The sequence below is a fragment of the Vombatus ursinus genome, unplaced genomic scaffold (assembly GCF_900497805.2).
Source record: "Vombatus ursinus unplaced genomic scaffold, bare-nosed wombat genome assembly UNPS02014778.1, whole genome shotgun sequence".
In the NCBI taxonomy this organism is placed as follows: Eukaryota; Metazoa; Chordata; class Mammalia; order Diprotodontia; family Vombatidae; genus Vombatus; species Vombatus ursinus.
This window is the reverse complement of record NW_020954556.1, coordinates 51,387,893-51,402,981: the sequence shown is the minus strand read 5'-3', so window position 1 is coordinate 51,402,981 and position 15,089 is coordinate 51,387,893. Positions and strand designations below refer to the sequence as shown.

The 15,089-nt window shown below is 39.4% G+C and overlaps 1 protein-coding gene across 2 annotated transcripts in view; it reads right to left on the bottom strand.

Annotated features, from left to right (window-relative positions):
• Positions 1 to 15,089, bottom strand: part of THADA (THADA, armadillo repeat containing) — a 438,429-nt gene that overhangs the window by 191,457 nt on the left and 231,883 nt on the right. For both annotated transcript variants that reach the window (XM_027865188.1, XM_027865189.1), the window contains exon 29: positions 6,910 to 7,078. In XM_027865188.1, coding sequence (XP_027720989.1) covers positions 6,910 to 7,078 — 169 coding nt within the window. The remainder of the gene's footprint in view (positions 1 to 6,909; positions 7,079 to 15,089) is intronic.

Below are 15,089 nucleotides of genomic sequence, written 5' to 3'. Positions count from 1 at the left end.
ATTCAAATCTGGCTTCAGACACTTACTAACTAGGCAAGTCCTACCTACCTACCCTAGGCAAGTCACTTAACCCTGTTTGCTTCAGTTTTCTCATCTGTAAAATGAGATTGAGAAGGAGATGGCAAACCAGTATCTTTGCCAAGAAAACCCCAAGTGGGATCATAAAGAGTCAGACACAACTGAAAAACAACTGAATGACACATATGACTCAAGGTCACAAGCGGATTCTAAGAGGCCACTGTAGCTGGGCCTATTTTCCACCTTTCGTGACTCCAATACATCTGCGCTCTGCCATCCTTCAAGTGGTCTCAGTTTCAAGATCTCCTTTTCAATGATTCCTCTTGCCAATCCTGCTGAGGCATTATCTGGTTTCTAATCTTCTCTTTTGCCTTGCCCAATGTTACCTGTGATTCTCGAGCCTGGACTGCTTCATCTTGTTTATGATTCCCAGTTCTATCTTGACAGCTGGCATCTGGACTGCTCCCTACTTCTTTTCCCAATCTATACTCCTGGTCTTTGATTCTTTTCTATCTCTATAATTAAGTGGTATTCATGGTCAGTGGTACCACCTACCTAGAGCCTGGCAAAAAGTGTGTCTTTGTGGGCTTTGCCATAAGCTTGGTCTCTAGGAAATGATCTGTTACCAACTTAAGGGTTCACAAGAATTGCTAAAAGAATCATCAACTAGTGACCAAACTTCTGGTGATGAGGCTCTTTGTACTTACTTTTTCTGTGTGTCTTTCTCTCTGATTTTTTTTTTAAAGCAAAGGGATTTTAGGTTATTTCTCTAAAAAAAAAGACAAATGCAAAAACTGTCTCCAGAACCTAAATCTTTTCCAGGTTGGCTGAAACTACTACAATCTGTATAATTCTGGCATTGCCTTTGACAACCTCCATCCTTGGTGTCCTTAACATTTTTGTGTGCCATTTTAATATTTTTTTGTGCCATCCCTTTGGCAGTCTGATGAAGCCTATGGACCTCTTCTCAGAATAACGTTTTTAAATGCCTAAACTAAAATACATAGGATTACAATGAAAACTGTTTATAATGAACTACAGCTATCAAAATATAGGGTGTCCCAAAAGTCTTAGGCAGTTTTAAGCTTTAATAGCTATTAAACTTAGTGCAGTTTAACAGCCTTCATTAAAGCTATTAATAGCCTTAATTATTAGCTTTTATAGCTATTAAAGCTTAAAACTACCTAAGACTTTTGGGACACCCTATTTTTTTTTGAAGGTCAGAGATCCAAGGTTAAAAATCCCCGCTCTATGGTATGATGAGGCATAAAAATAGAACTTTAGTAGAGATAAGGCATGGTAATGAATACATGTGATCAAAAAGAAAGGAGAGAAGTAAGAAGAAAAGAGGTGAGGTATTTTGTATATGTACATATTATATATAAATATATACACACTGATGTGTGTTATATATGTATATGTACATGTGTATAAATATATGTATGGGAATAAATATATGTATGTGTATGTATTTGTATGTGTGTGTATCTATTATTTTTTTTTAAAGGCGCCTAAGAGACACTAAAATGTGGATGAAGAAGAGGGATCAGAAAGAATCTTTCCTCATAATTGCTGGCAAACCTTTTACTCAATGCAAAAGACTCCTTTGAATTCAAATATGATTCCTTCCTCCTGAACAATAAGTAACCGAGTAATATAAATCCCCAACATGAAGAGTTTTGGCAATAAAAATAGACTGCTAATCCTACTTAAAAGGCATCATAACCTTGCCAGTGTTGTCGTAAAATGAGGTAATGTCCATGGTGCTTAATGAGCCTTTCTTTGAAATTGTACATTATTTACCACCAGCTCACATGAATTTGCTGCATAATCTCACCTTTTCTAAAGAGTGTTGCCTCAATTTCAATGGTACAATTATGAAACTTTTTTTTAATGTTTAAAAAAATGAATCCCACATGTTCTTATTTTTTTGCGTGTCCTACAATCTGAGTCTGTTTTCTACATTCCCAGAAAATTAAGAGATAAGCACATTTCTTGTTTTTAAGGTATATTACTTTAGAAATACTCTAGAGTTTGATTTATTTGTGTAAACATTTTTCATGGAAGTCAAAATGTGTAACTCAAGAAAAGGTTCTGTTAAAGAATTTGTTATTCTGGTTAGAAAAGGATTGCCCGCTTCTTAAAAACTAACAGTTTTCTATTTACATAGCTGGCTATGAATATCCCTCCTGGTGAGATTCTTGTTCTTTTCCATACTGAACTCAGCCTTGGCAGGTGTGGAGACCTAACTTCAAAGGTAGTTTTGCATGGGAAAGGAATATACTTTTCTTCTCCTTCCATGCATTAGCATGGGCCGCTCCCCACTCCTAGATGGACTCTCATAGCATCTTGGCCATCTAAACCTTTCTTTTCCTTCAAGTCTAAGCTCAGGTGTTACCTTCTTCATTAGGTCTCTTCCAATCTTCCTTTCGCCTCAGCAGATAATATCCTCTCCCTTCTCAAATTTTTCTGGAGTACTTAGACTGTATTTCTCATTTGTCCCTATTGAATTCGACCTTATATAGAACTTACACAAAATACTCCTCTATTAGAGACTCATGTTCCTCACCACCCTTTCCAACTTTAAAATCCTCTCCCCTTAGATTTATCCCACAAAGAACAACAATAGGACAGAAAAAAAATCACATTTCTTTTGACATCTGAATGTGCACACACCACAGTATCTTCCATTTGTCTATAATTTTATTTTATTTTTCCAGTTGGGGTCAACTACTCCTGATAGTACTAATTGTGACAACTGCAAAACCACTGTATCCTGCTTTTGTCAGACCTCATCTCAAGTATTAGGTTCAGCTCTGGGTGCCATGGTTTTTTTAAAAGAACATTGGAGACTATTCAGAGGAGGGTAATCAAGATAGTCAAGTACCTGGGATCTATGCTAAATGAGGATGCAAGAACTAAGGATGTTTAGCCTGGAGAAGAGCTGAAGTGAGAGGAACATGATCCTGCGATATTCCATAATTCGTGATCATGAAATATCACTATGGGAATATTGTGGTTAAAAGATGGACTCCTGTCTCAAGATGAAACACTGCACAATTTTCCAAAGGTGTTCTGGCTGCTTCTCTTACTCTTGAATTCTGGAGCCAGATCATTTGCAATCCACACTCACTGTATGACCAACATACACATAGACATATACACATATACACAATAAACACACATATACACACACATATATGTATATGTGTGTATATATGTGTATATGTGTATACATATGTATCGACCAGCCAGCTGCATATCACAGTCTGGACAGAATTTTGGAGTTGGAAGGGATCTCAGTAGTAATTTAGTCCAAACCATATACAACAGGAATATCCATTATTATATATACAACAGGTGTATATTGAACTTCTGTTTGAAAACTTACAACCAGGGTGAATTCACTACCTCTTAAATTAATTCCATTTTTAAACACTGGACATCATATACTCCTGAGTTTTCTCTTTTCCAGGTGAAATATGTCAAGTTCTTCAACTGTTCCTCATATGACATGGACTCAAGGCTCTTCACCATCAGGATTCCCTTACCCTCCTCCCAATCCTCTCTAGCATATTAATGCTCTTAAACAGAACTAAAAACAGTAATTTCCAAGCTTTTCTAGCGTGAAAGAGTCTGTCAGAGCTTATGCGCTTCTGGCATAGCCCTTTAAGAACTCAAGGTCACCTTCATGCCATGATGAGGCACTAGACTAGTATTTATAGAAATAAAAATAACATGATAGAAATAATTACCTCATATGCATTCAGTTATTTTTAACTTTTCAATGTGTTTTTACATTTGTATTTTCCATTTATCAGATCATGGGGATTCATTCATGTGTAACACAGAGACAGATTTATAAACGATGATGCCTCACTGCTACTGACTGTTTCCAAAAGGTTGGCAGAATTCTGAATAACAGGTGCCCATGATTCCTGCTGGGTAACTAGGCAGAGAGACTCCTTCATTCAACGGATTAAATACTCGAAGAGTTGGCCCCTACTTCCTGTGAGTACACCAGACTTTCAGTCCTCCTTCACCTTCCAAGCCCATAGCTAATACAGTGTATATATATGTACATGTACGCATGTACGTAGGTACATATCACAGCTCAGCAAAGTAGGTCCTCATCCACAATGCCCTCCTCTTCTCTAGGATCTGTGCTATCATTCCATTCCCATCACATGACCTATATTTTACAGTTTCAAAGTCCTCTCTGTAATCAGCACTAATGAGAATTCCTTTTCTCCCTAAAAGGCAGAAAAGTCACAAGAGTGAACTACTGGTACTTTGAATGTTGTTCTCCTTCTCTCCCTCAATGTCCTCACTGAAAAATCAGGATGAGAACAGGGAAGTAGTAAGAACTAGTGGAGTAAGAAAAAATGGAAATACTTAAAAGTCATGGGAGAAAAAACTTCACACTGGACCACCACCATAACCTATCCAAGTGTAAAATATAATTCTGTTTATCATGGCTTCATCTCAGATCTCGTGCAAGGAAAATTCATTACCAGAAGGATCATGTTATAGCACAGACCAAGCCAATAAGCATTCCTTAAGTGCTTATTATGTGGCAGGCATTTTTGCTGGGGTTACACAAAAAAGGTAAAAACAGTCCCTGCCCTCAAGAAGCTCACAATCTAATGGGGGAGATTACATGCAAATCACTAAGTACACAAGATAAAGACTGTGTAAATCCCATTTGCTTCAGTGTCCACATCTGTAAAATAAGCTGGAGAAGAAAATGGCAAACCACTCCAGTATCTTTGCCCAGGAAACCCCAGACGGGGTCACAAAGAGTCAAACGTGACTGAAAAACGACTGAACAGCAAAAACATCAACAAATCAGAGGCAATCTCAGAGAGAAGTCCCTAGTAGACTCACCTAAAACACAGTTCAGAGGTCTGAACTAGGAAGAGAGTGTTATAGCAAGGCTCCAGCGTACATACTGTAAAGTTATTTTTATTTTTATTTGTATTACTAAAAGAAATTCCAGTTTCCACAGGTCATCTTCCAAACCTCAAACTCCTCTGATTTATGAACACACCCTAAGCAATGAGATGTTAGGAGAAAGAGAACTGGGGGATGGGAAAGGTTTAAGCCACTGTAACAGTGCGGTTGAATACAAGGGCCTTGTGAACAGTCAACTCTTTTCACTTAAAAATGCTCAGCCCAACCCTATAGGAAGAGCAAAAATAATGCAACTGATGGCAAGTCTGTTAACTGCCCATTTGATTCTCTGAGAACTGGTAAATAAAAATCATAAATGGACTGACACACATTCAAAAAAAAATTTTTTTTTTCCCATAGAGAGGGCAATAGGAAAATACAAGTTTGATTTTTACATCTATGTGTGTATTATGGCTTATTGCCTCAGGGTAAACTCTCCCAGATGTGTATAAGAAGTTGAAATTCCTTGGGCCAAATTCTCATCCTAGGAATGATCCTCACAGTTTTACATCTAACAGGAAGCTACCCTGAATACTCTACAAACATGTCTATCTGATGGAAAGAAGAGAACTTGTTCAGTTATGAGTTCAATAAATTAGAATGTCAGGCTAGGCCAAAAGAAATGTAAAAATGAATACACATGGGTAACCTGACAGGATCTGAGGAGATGTCAGAAATGGATGATACCAAGAACCATTCTCTAATAAATAAGTAGTCAAAGGTAATGAAAAAATTATATGAAAAAATATTTTAAAAAACCATAAATGCCATATGAAAACACGTTCCAGATCACTAAATAGTAAGAGAAATGAAAGTCAGAACAATGGAGGTAGGAAGGATACTGACTGAGCCAATGTGAGACAAAAGAAGAAAAGTAGAAAATGTACCCAGTTTGACAATCACAAGATTTCTTCATGAAGTCAAAAGTTTTAAGAACAGAAGAGAAGCCATCTGATGACCTCTGCATCCCAGAATTTATTTTTGATAAGAATACTGATGAGCAGTTGGTCTGATGTGTCAACTGTGAAAGGTGGGAATGCACTCCAAACAGCCTACTTTCCCCCAATAACTCACAATGGACCGGTCATTCATTAATTTACCTAAACTGCTTTTGAATCTATATTTTCAGTTTCTACCATCATCTGAGGATAACAAGGACCATAAGTGTTCAAGGTAGTAGTTCCCTTATTTTATCCTAAACTTATCTTGCTTGAGCGTCCGTTAGTCTAACATTCTGTGATCTGGCAAGTGTGGACTAGGCATGAGGAGCCATGGGCTCTAAATCCAGCTCTGTCATGTGTGACCATGTAAATCACTCCACCTCTGGGTGGAGAAATTCATCTATAAAACAAAGGCATTGTACTTCACTTAAGGTGCCATCCAACCCTAACAAACTATGATTTGTCCTCTCCGTCCCTTTCATGCCTTTATGGATTTTAGTCATGTCTCCTGTCCACTTCTTTTCACAGTACAGAGTTCTAACCTCTTCAGTCTACACCCACATTAACCTCCCCTTCACAAAAGGAGACATTTCAACTGCCTGTCTTTACCATTAAGTCTTTCCTGATGTATGGAAGCGACACTGGCACATGGCATCCTAGGTATAAGCATACCAGAGTTTCGTAAACTAAGGAGAAGAATTATTTCCTGATAACAAGGATCTGTTTTTGTTGGCCTTTCTGGTCTGAGCAGCACATAAATCTGCAGCTTTTCAATGGAAATATTTCCTTTATTTGTTCCCAATGTTTAATAAAAGAAGTGCCATCATTTCTGGCTTAGAATAACTAAGGCTGGTAGGACAAATAGTCATCAACAGTGGCTGAAATGGGATGGATCATGCATCAGTTTTACTGGAGAAATAAGGAAGATGAATGTATTTTGGCCTAGCTTATTCCATGGCAAGTTCTAGAAATAAGATGCTATGGGTCTATTACTTACTTGCAAGAGCACCCCATGAACGTGGTTATGCCGGATACACAGGTCTGTGCAGTTGGGTAGTTCAGACAACAGAGACTGAATAGTATTTGGGATCTGGTCAATCATGACAAATGGGACCAAGGCCCGGGCTGCCATTTCCCTGGAATGGTAGACAGCAGAATGACCGCACCTAAAAAAAAAGAAAAATGCACTGTTACTCATCAATCACTTCCACACCCACTGCACACTCATGGTGTGTGTGTCTTTAGCTTCACTGGATTGGGCTGGGCATGCCCAGGGCGAGGGCGCATCTATTTTCCTGCTCGGTACCACACCTACTACAGTACTGGCACTTTATGAAATGTGTCATTTCCATATCTATGAGTATTATTGAGGACTCCATATTCATTATTTAAATTAAAGCAGTGAGATACAGTGGAAAATGTGCTGGATTTGATGTTGAATCTTGACTGCACCATTTACTATGCACTATGTACATGACCTTGAACAAATCACTGAAGATCTCTAGGCCTCAGTTTCCTCATCTATAGAATAAGAGGGTTGCACTAGATAGCCCAAATGGTCTTTCTAGCTCTAAATCTGTCACCCAAAGATATGTCCCACCATTATTATTACAAGTGATAAACACAGAAAATAGATCAAGAGAATAAAGGCTATCAACAAGTAGCTTGTTTGGTTACACATTGTAGGTAAGCTGCAACTCTAATACCAACCAAAAGCCAAGTATTAACTAATCAGCTAGCATGCACCAGTCACTGTAAGGAGACACAGTAAAGTATAGGGCATGGAATGGGCCTTCTGGTGGCAAGATTGGAAACAAGACATACACATAGGCAAAAGTAATTGAATAAAATACAATGAGAAAAGTATCAGAACTAAATAAATAGTACAGATCAGGTGTCAAAAATGCAGCCCACACACTCAGAAGTGTGAAGCCCAAACCAGTTTGACCACAAGAGTATAGATTACAGTTCAGAGGAGAAGGAAGTGGGTCTTGTAGTTTGGGATTTGAAGGATTGGTAGGATTTAAATAAGGGTGTGGAATTCAGATGGGAAGTGAAGAACAGGGAAAGTATTCCCAGTAGTGAAAATGGGGTGAGCGGTATCACAGAGGTAGTCAAACACAAGGGAGATTTCAGGCTCAATTGAGCACACCAGTTAGGAAGACAAGGTCCAAAAGATAAAGAGAGGCCAGATAAAGTGAAAGGCCTTGAATGCAGGGCTAAAATATCTGACCTGCATTCAGTAGGCAATAGGGAACAATTTATGGTTTTTTAGCCTAACATGATTCCACATTATGTGGTATGTACCCAAGAGGAAAGTGCAAAGTTGGTGTAATACGCTTCCTACATAACAGGTAAGAAGGTAGGAAACAATACCTCTACAACACAGTTACGGAGCATCAGAGTGATAAGCTGGATTTTGAGGCTATTTTGTCCAGCCTCCCTCCATACCTCTGCATAGACCCACACCCAAGTATTTTAGAAATAAATGATCTATGAAAGTGAATGTAGCAGAATGTAAGCTCCTAGAGGGCAGGACTCACTTTGTCATCCTTGCTTTGTCCTCTTTGCATCTTCAGATCCTGGGACATACTAGGTGCTTAATAAATGCGTATTAAAGGAATGAACTATAAAATTACAGACAAGCATCACCTCAGCACCTTTACAAATCATGAAAGTCAACAGAAAAGACAGACAGCCAAAAGGAATTTTGAGAATACTCCAACGTTAAGAGATCATAGTCATAATTATGTACCAGAGAATCATCACAAATAGAAGGAGGAATTCAGTATTACAAGTCCGGGCAACATGAATGGGGAAGGCTGGGGACCAAAAGGCTGTGACAAAATCTTAAAAGGCGATTTTGGAGCCAACAGACTATCCTTGGTATCTCAAAGAATGGTTTGCAAATAGGAGATCTCACTGCTTGATGTTCTCAAAGCTCAGCTAACGTCAGGTCCCTGAATTTCACTACCCTAACCTCGGGCTTCTAAGCCTTATCAAAAATGTCCTTGACATGTGTGGGAAGGAAGATGATGATCTCAGACAGTCAGGGTTATGGCTTCTGCAGAAACTGCTGCACACACTCATCAGAGATCAGTCCCCAGAGGTACGGTGCGTTCCTGGACACAGGAGGAAGAGGGAAGCAAAGGGAATAAGCATTGATATAGCACCTACTATGTGTCACGCACTATGCTATAATATTTTACAAATATTAACTCATTTGATCCTCATAATAACCCTCTTAGGGAGGTGCTGTTATTATCCTTATTTTGCAGCTGAGGAAATTGAGGCAAACAGAAGTTAACTGACTTGCCCAGTGTCACATACTTAGTAAATGTCTGAGGCTGGATTTGAACTCAAATCTTCCTGATTCCAGGCCCAGTGTTCTTTCCAGAGTCCTCTCATGTAACCTTCTCACTAGATAGCCACATAAGAACCTTGCCAGTCAAACCCAAAGGAAAAGGGGATCATGCTACAAGATACAAAAAAGAAAGATACCCAATCAGTCAACAAGGCTCAAGCACTGCTGTAGAGGCTGGGTATTAAAAAACACAAAAATGAAATAATCTCTGCTCTCAAGACCCCTACATTCTAGGAGGGGAGATAACATGTGCACATATAAACATATGCAAAATAAGCACAAGGTTCCCTTGGTAATATGAGCACAAGGTGAAACACAAGGGAATTCAGGAGTGAGGACACTACCAGCCAAAGGAGTCGTGAAAGGCTTTGAGTAGAAGATGGCGCTTGGGCTGCATCTTGAAGGGAGGGGTGCTCTGAAGTAGAAGTGAAGAAAGAGGACATCCCAGGCATGACAGACAGCCAGTACGAAGGCACAGAGATGAAAGATGGAAAGCCACGTTTGAAGAGCAAGAAAAGACCAGCTGGAGTATGCCCTGGAGTACAGGAAGGCCCCGGCACACCTGAGGTGCCCTACCGAGACAAGCTCCTATCCATCTTCCTCTTTTTTTTTTTTTTCCCAGCCAGAGACAAGGTCTATTAAAGATCCATCATATTGGCCAGTCTCTTAAGGGATCTGAACATTAATGATCTGTTGGCTAGGTTCTTAAGGAATCTGAGCCTTTCCTTCTCTTTAAAAGTGTTTATTCACTGCAGTCATATCCGACTCTTTGTGACCCCATTTGGGGCTTTCTTGGCAAAGATACTGCAGTGGTTTGCCATTTCCTTCTCCAGCTCATTTTATAAATGAGGAAACCGAGGCAAACAGGGTAAAGTGACTTGCCCAGGATCACACAGCTAGTAAATATCTGAGGCCAGATTTGAACTCAAGAAGATGAGTCTTCCTGATTTCAGGCCTGGCATCCTATCCACTATGCCACCTAACTGGTCCAAATAATAGCTTTGTGGACATAGGATTTTTAGGGAATATTTCCTGAATCACCAGCAGGAGAAATCCTGTTTCTCTCTGCTACTAGATGCGAGCTGAAGTTATCTCCAGCACGTATGAAAGGCCGGTATACATCTTCAAGTTACTGGTGGCACCTGCTGTCTTCTGGCCTCCACAGCCCAACTACCAGGTTCCTCATTTATTAAATGAGGGTGCTAGGCTCAGTGATCTCTGAGATCCCTTCTGTTTCCAAATCTATGATCTTGTCAGCCTGTGGTCCTACAGAGACCTTCCCCCTCCCATCCCACTGTGCTAACCTGCACATTCTTTTGGCTGCTGGTATACTGGAGATGAACCGATGAGACTACAGACATCACATACAGTGTATATGTGGGCAGAGCAGGAAAAAAGTCAATTGGTTAAAATAAGCTCACCCCCTCCCTCGATGCTAATGTTGTCATCAAGAGTCACATCAATATAAGAATGAAAATGGAAAAACGGTCACAATAACATGGTTAAAAAAAAAACAAAAACAAAAACTAAAAGCTAAAAATGTAATGGCCTAAGTAAAAGTCCCTCACCCTGGGAAGTTGGTGGTTCATGTGAAAATATACAATGGAGAGGTCAGTGTTTCACAAGAAAACAATAGAATTTGGTCTGGCTTAGGACTGGGGTAGCTCTGGGGCAGATAAACTTAACAAAAGTTCAAGTGAGGCCAAAGCTTGCTGGACCATCTAAATTTTACACGGAGCCATCAAGTTTCCTTCTGCACTCAGCATAGGGAATAGAGCTCACAATGAAGTCTGATCATCGTGGAACATGAGGGATTTCTTAAGGGTCACCAACAAGGCATTTAACAGTTTATGTATTTTTCTCACATTTCAATTTTTTCCTTCACCAATGGCTAGCCAAACTTTTTGTCTTTAGTCGGCAAGAAGCAGTGAGATGTTTGGTTGAGCCCCATGAGAAACAACTTCATTTTCACAGTGAAAAGAAAATGCTTTTATTTAATTATACAATAACCTTAGCACAGCACAAAGTCATTTGTCTGAAGCTTCCCTGTCCCACCCCCACTCCCCTGACCACTTTGTACTAGAGTGTGTTTTATGTTAACCAAGGGGTTCTTGTATATAAATGTTTCTTTTCAAATACAAATAACTCTGACATCGTTACAGATGTTTAGTTTCCAATTAGCAGTAACTGTATACTAAAGAATGCCCTTCATTCTGCTCATGACCTTTTACAAATGATGATTTCCCAAAGGAATCTGGCATCCATACAGGAGAAAGAATGGAAAATGGGAAAGGTGCCAACATTTTCTGCTTCCAAATACCCTTGTGCTAGGGTACTTTCCAAATGCACACAAACCAGGTTAAAAAACAAAACATAACCTCTTCCAGAAGTAATGCAATTATCCCCTAAAGAGAAAGGTCTTTTTTTTTTTAAAGTAATGTAGGTAATTAAATAACATTCATTATGAGGTAAATACGAAATGAAATCTCAAACTCCTTTCTTCTGAAATTTGTTTAAAGAGAAGGATAAGTTATAGCCAACATGAAAGGAAATAGACTTATCAAGTCAAAAAACATTTCTAGGTCATAAACTTTTCAACAGCTAATACCCCACCCCCACTCCCAAAAAATCAAACACAAGACCAGATCCATTAAACTATTCTCTTCTATAAGCTGGAGTCCTTAAGAAATATACAATCATTCAGGTTCTAAACTGAACACTGAATCAAGACGCCACAACTTAGGAGGAATCTCAGGGCTCACTTTATTACATACCTGACCAAGGACACCCTTACAAACACTCCTAATGACTGGTCAGCCAGCCTTTGCTTGAGGATGAGTAGAGCACTGGAAACCACTACCAACTGCCAAGGTGGCCCATTCACTTCTAGAGAGCTGGAATTATTAGAAATGTCTTCCTTACATCAAACACAAATTAGATTTAACTTTTATCCACTGCATCCAGGTCCAGAGCATAGAAGATGTGTAATTCCTCTACCATGTGATAGCGCTTCAGATACTTAAGAGTCAACCATCATATTTTCCGTACATTTTCTTGTATACCTTTCCACTCCACCCCACCCCCCACTCCTTCAAATGTTTCTCACGTGGTATGATGTAAGACACTCCACTGTTCTATTCTACTTCTTTTGGATAGTCTCTAGCCTATCACTGACCTTCCTAAAATATGCCACCTGGTATGACAGAACACAATGCTCCCAGCTAGGTGCCACAGTGGATATAGCATTGAGCCTGAAGTCAGGAAGGCCTGAGTTCAAATCTGACCTCAGATGCTTACTAACTGTGTGACTGCGGGCAAGTCACTTAACCCCTGTTTGCCTCAGTTTGCTCATCTATAAAATGGAAATAATAATGGGTCTATCAGGGTTGTTGGAAGGATAAAATAATTATACTTTCATTATATATAAATAATTATAATTATAAAATAATTATAAATACTAAATAATAAAAATATTTGTAAAATGCTTTGCAAACCTTAAAGCACTACAGAAATGTTGTTAGGTCTAACCAGGACAGAGGACCATGACATTACCACTTCATTTCTCCTAGATACTAGGCCTATTAATATAGCCTAAAATCCCAGTAGCTTTTTTGACTGTGGTATCAACTGCTGACTCTTCCTGAACTTGTAGCCCAGTGAAATCTCTAGATCTTTTTCAGACACAATGCTGTATAACATGCTTTCTTCAGCTTATATTTATGGAGTTGGCTTTCTGGAACCCAATTTTAAGACTTTACATTTCTGTTCCTATTAAATTATCTTTTTAAGATTTAGCACAATAATCTAGCCTGACACAATATTTTAAAATTCTGTTTCTCATTCAGTGTGAAAGTTACCCCTCTCAGATTTGTATCACCTACAGATTGAATAGGCATGCCATCCATGTCCTTTACACAAGTCCTTGATGACAACGCCAAGTAACATTGGGACAAGCACAATGCAAAGGGCAAGCAAAGAGGGAGTGGGACGTTGGGAGGCGAGTACTGAGGCTGGCATGGCAGCAGGGGCTGGAGAAGAGGGTTTGCAACATGGCAGCCTGCAGTTCAGCATCACAGGTGTAGCACTCCCTGCCCCTCATCCACAGTGAATCTTTCTTCTGCCAAAGAAAATCAATATCTAATATGATGACTATGAGACTCATTTTTAATTTTTTGGAGACTATCATATTCCATGACTTGCAATCATACACACAAAAACATATATACCTATATATGCATGTGTGTGTACATATGTATATGTGTGTATCTACATATATGCGTGTGTGTATCTACATATATGCATGTGTGTATCTACATATATGCGTGTGTGTGTATACACACACACACACACACACATATCTGTGAATATGTATAAACACACAGTCCAATTAAACTATAATCTCCCTGAGGGTAAGGATCAAATCTTCATCCTTCTTTGAGGCCCCCATAGTATCTCAAATCGCCAAGCAAAGGGTGAGAGCTCAGTAAATGTGTGGATCGTGCAGTGGAAAATGGAGACAGTAGACACGCTGGTCTCCAACTCTGAAACCTACTAGTTACATGACCCTAGACAAGTCATTCAAGGATTGCTTCCTTGATTGGTAACATGGGAATAAAGATACTTGCCCAGAGCTGCTGTTGGTGAAAATGCTTTCTAAATCATCAAGTGCTAATTGTGAGTTATTATCATTATTGACCACACCTGGATTTCATTGGTGCAGGTGAGGAACTCCCACCTAACAAAGGCAAATCAGCTGTTGTATAGTATTAGCAAGCCTCCTGGAGCACTGAGAGGTTCCAAGACTTTCCCAGGACCACAGAGCAAGTTAGTGGCACACGTGGGCCTTGTACCTACATCTTCCTGGCTCAGAGGCTAGCTCTTCACCCTAGATCCCTGCCACAATTAGCTGTAGTAGTATATTGTATAAGTTGATTGCCTTTCAATTCAACAAGCAATTAGATGGCACTGTGCTAGGCTTTTGAAAAAGTTAAAAGCTTTGCACACATGTTCATGCAAAGCCGTCTTGTTTATACACTACTGCTCACCATCTCAGTAGGCTAAGCACATACAAGTTTCCTTGTAGTCTACACAGTCCAGAGCTGTCTGCACAAATACCTGCTCCTATGAAAAAAAAGAACAAACCAGAGGGGAAGAGGATATCAAATTCCTTTTCGGCTGAATGTCTTGTTTTCATGAGGTCTCCTGCCCTTGTGCCTCCTTCAGTCTTCACGCATGGGGATCAGGGCTAATTTCCATGGATTCTAGTGTTGTTCCACCAAGGAATTTTTTTTTTTTTTGGTCACCTAGCATACCAACTTTCAAATCTTGCCTTTAGGTAAAAAAAGTCTAAGTAGAAATAGAGAGACAGTCAATTTACAGATACAAACTATTTAAACTAATGTTTCTGCTTGGTGAATTTGGAAGAAGCAGTATTCCTGTACCCTTCCTAATGATTCAATGTTTTTACCATAAATCTTACTTCACCAATCTCCTTCATGAGCATTTTTACATGGAGTTCAGTGGTTGTCAGAGATGCCAGGCTCACAGCCCTTGTGATTGAAACCACCTTTGAATTTACCATCAAAAAATCCACCAGCTGAACCACAAAGCAACTTGCCACTTTCCCAGCAATCCAGACGACCCGTGCTAAAAGGTACATTTAATTTAACACTGCTTTCTCTACCTCTCACATATTTCTTTATTCAAACAGACTTCTTGGAAGGGTTCTGGGTTCAGGATTTTTGAAGTCTGATTTTTCTTTCGCTCTTGTTTTTTTGGAGGCTTGGAGTTAGGCAGCTGGTATGCTAAAAAAA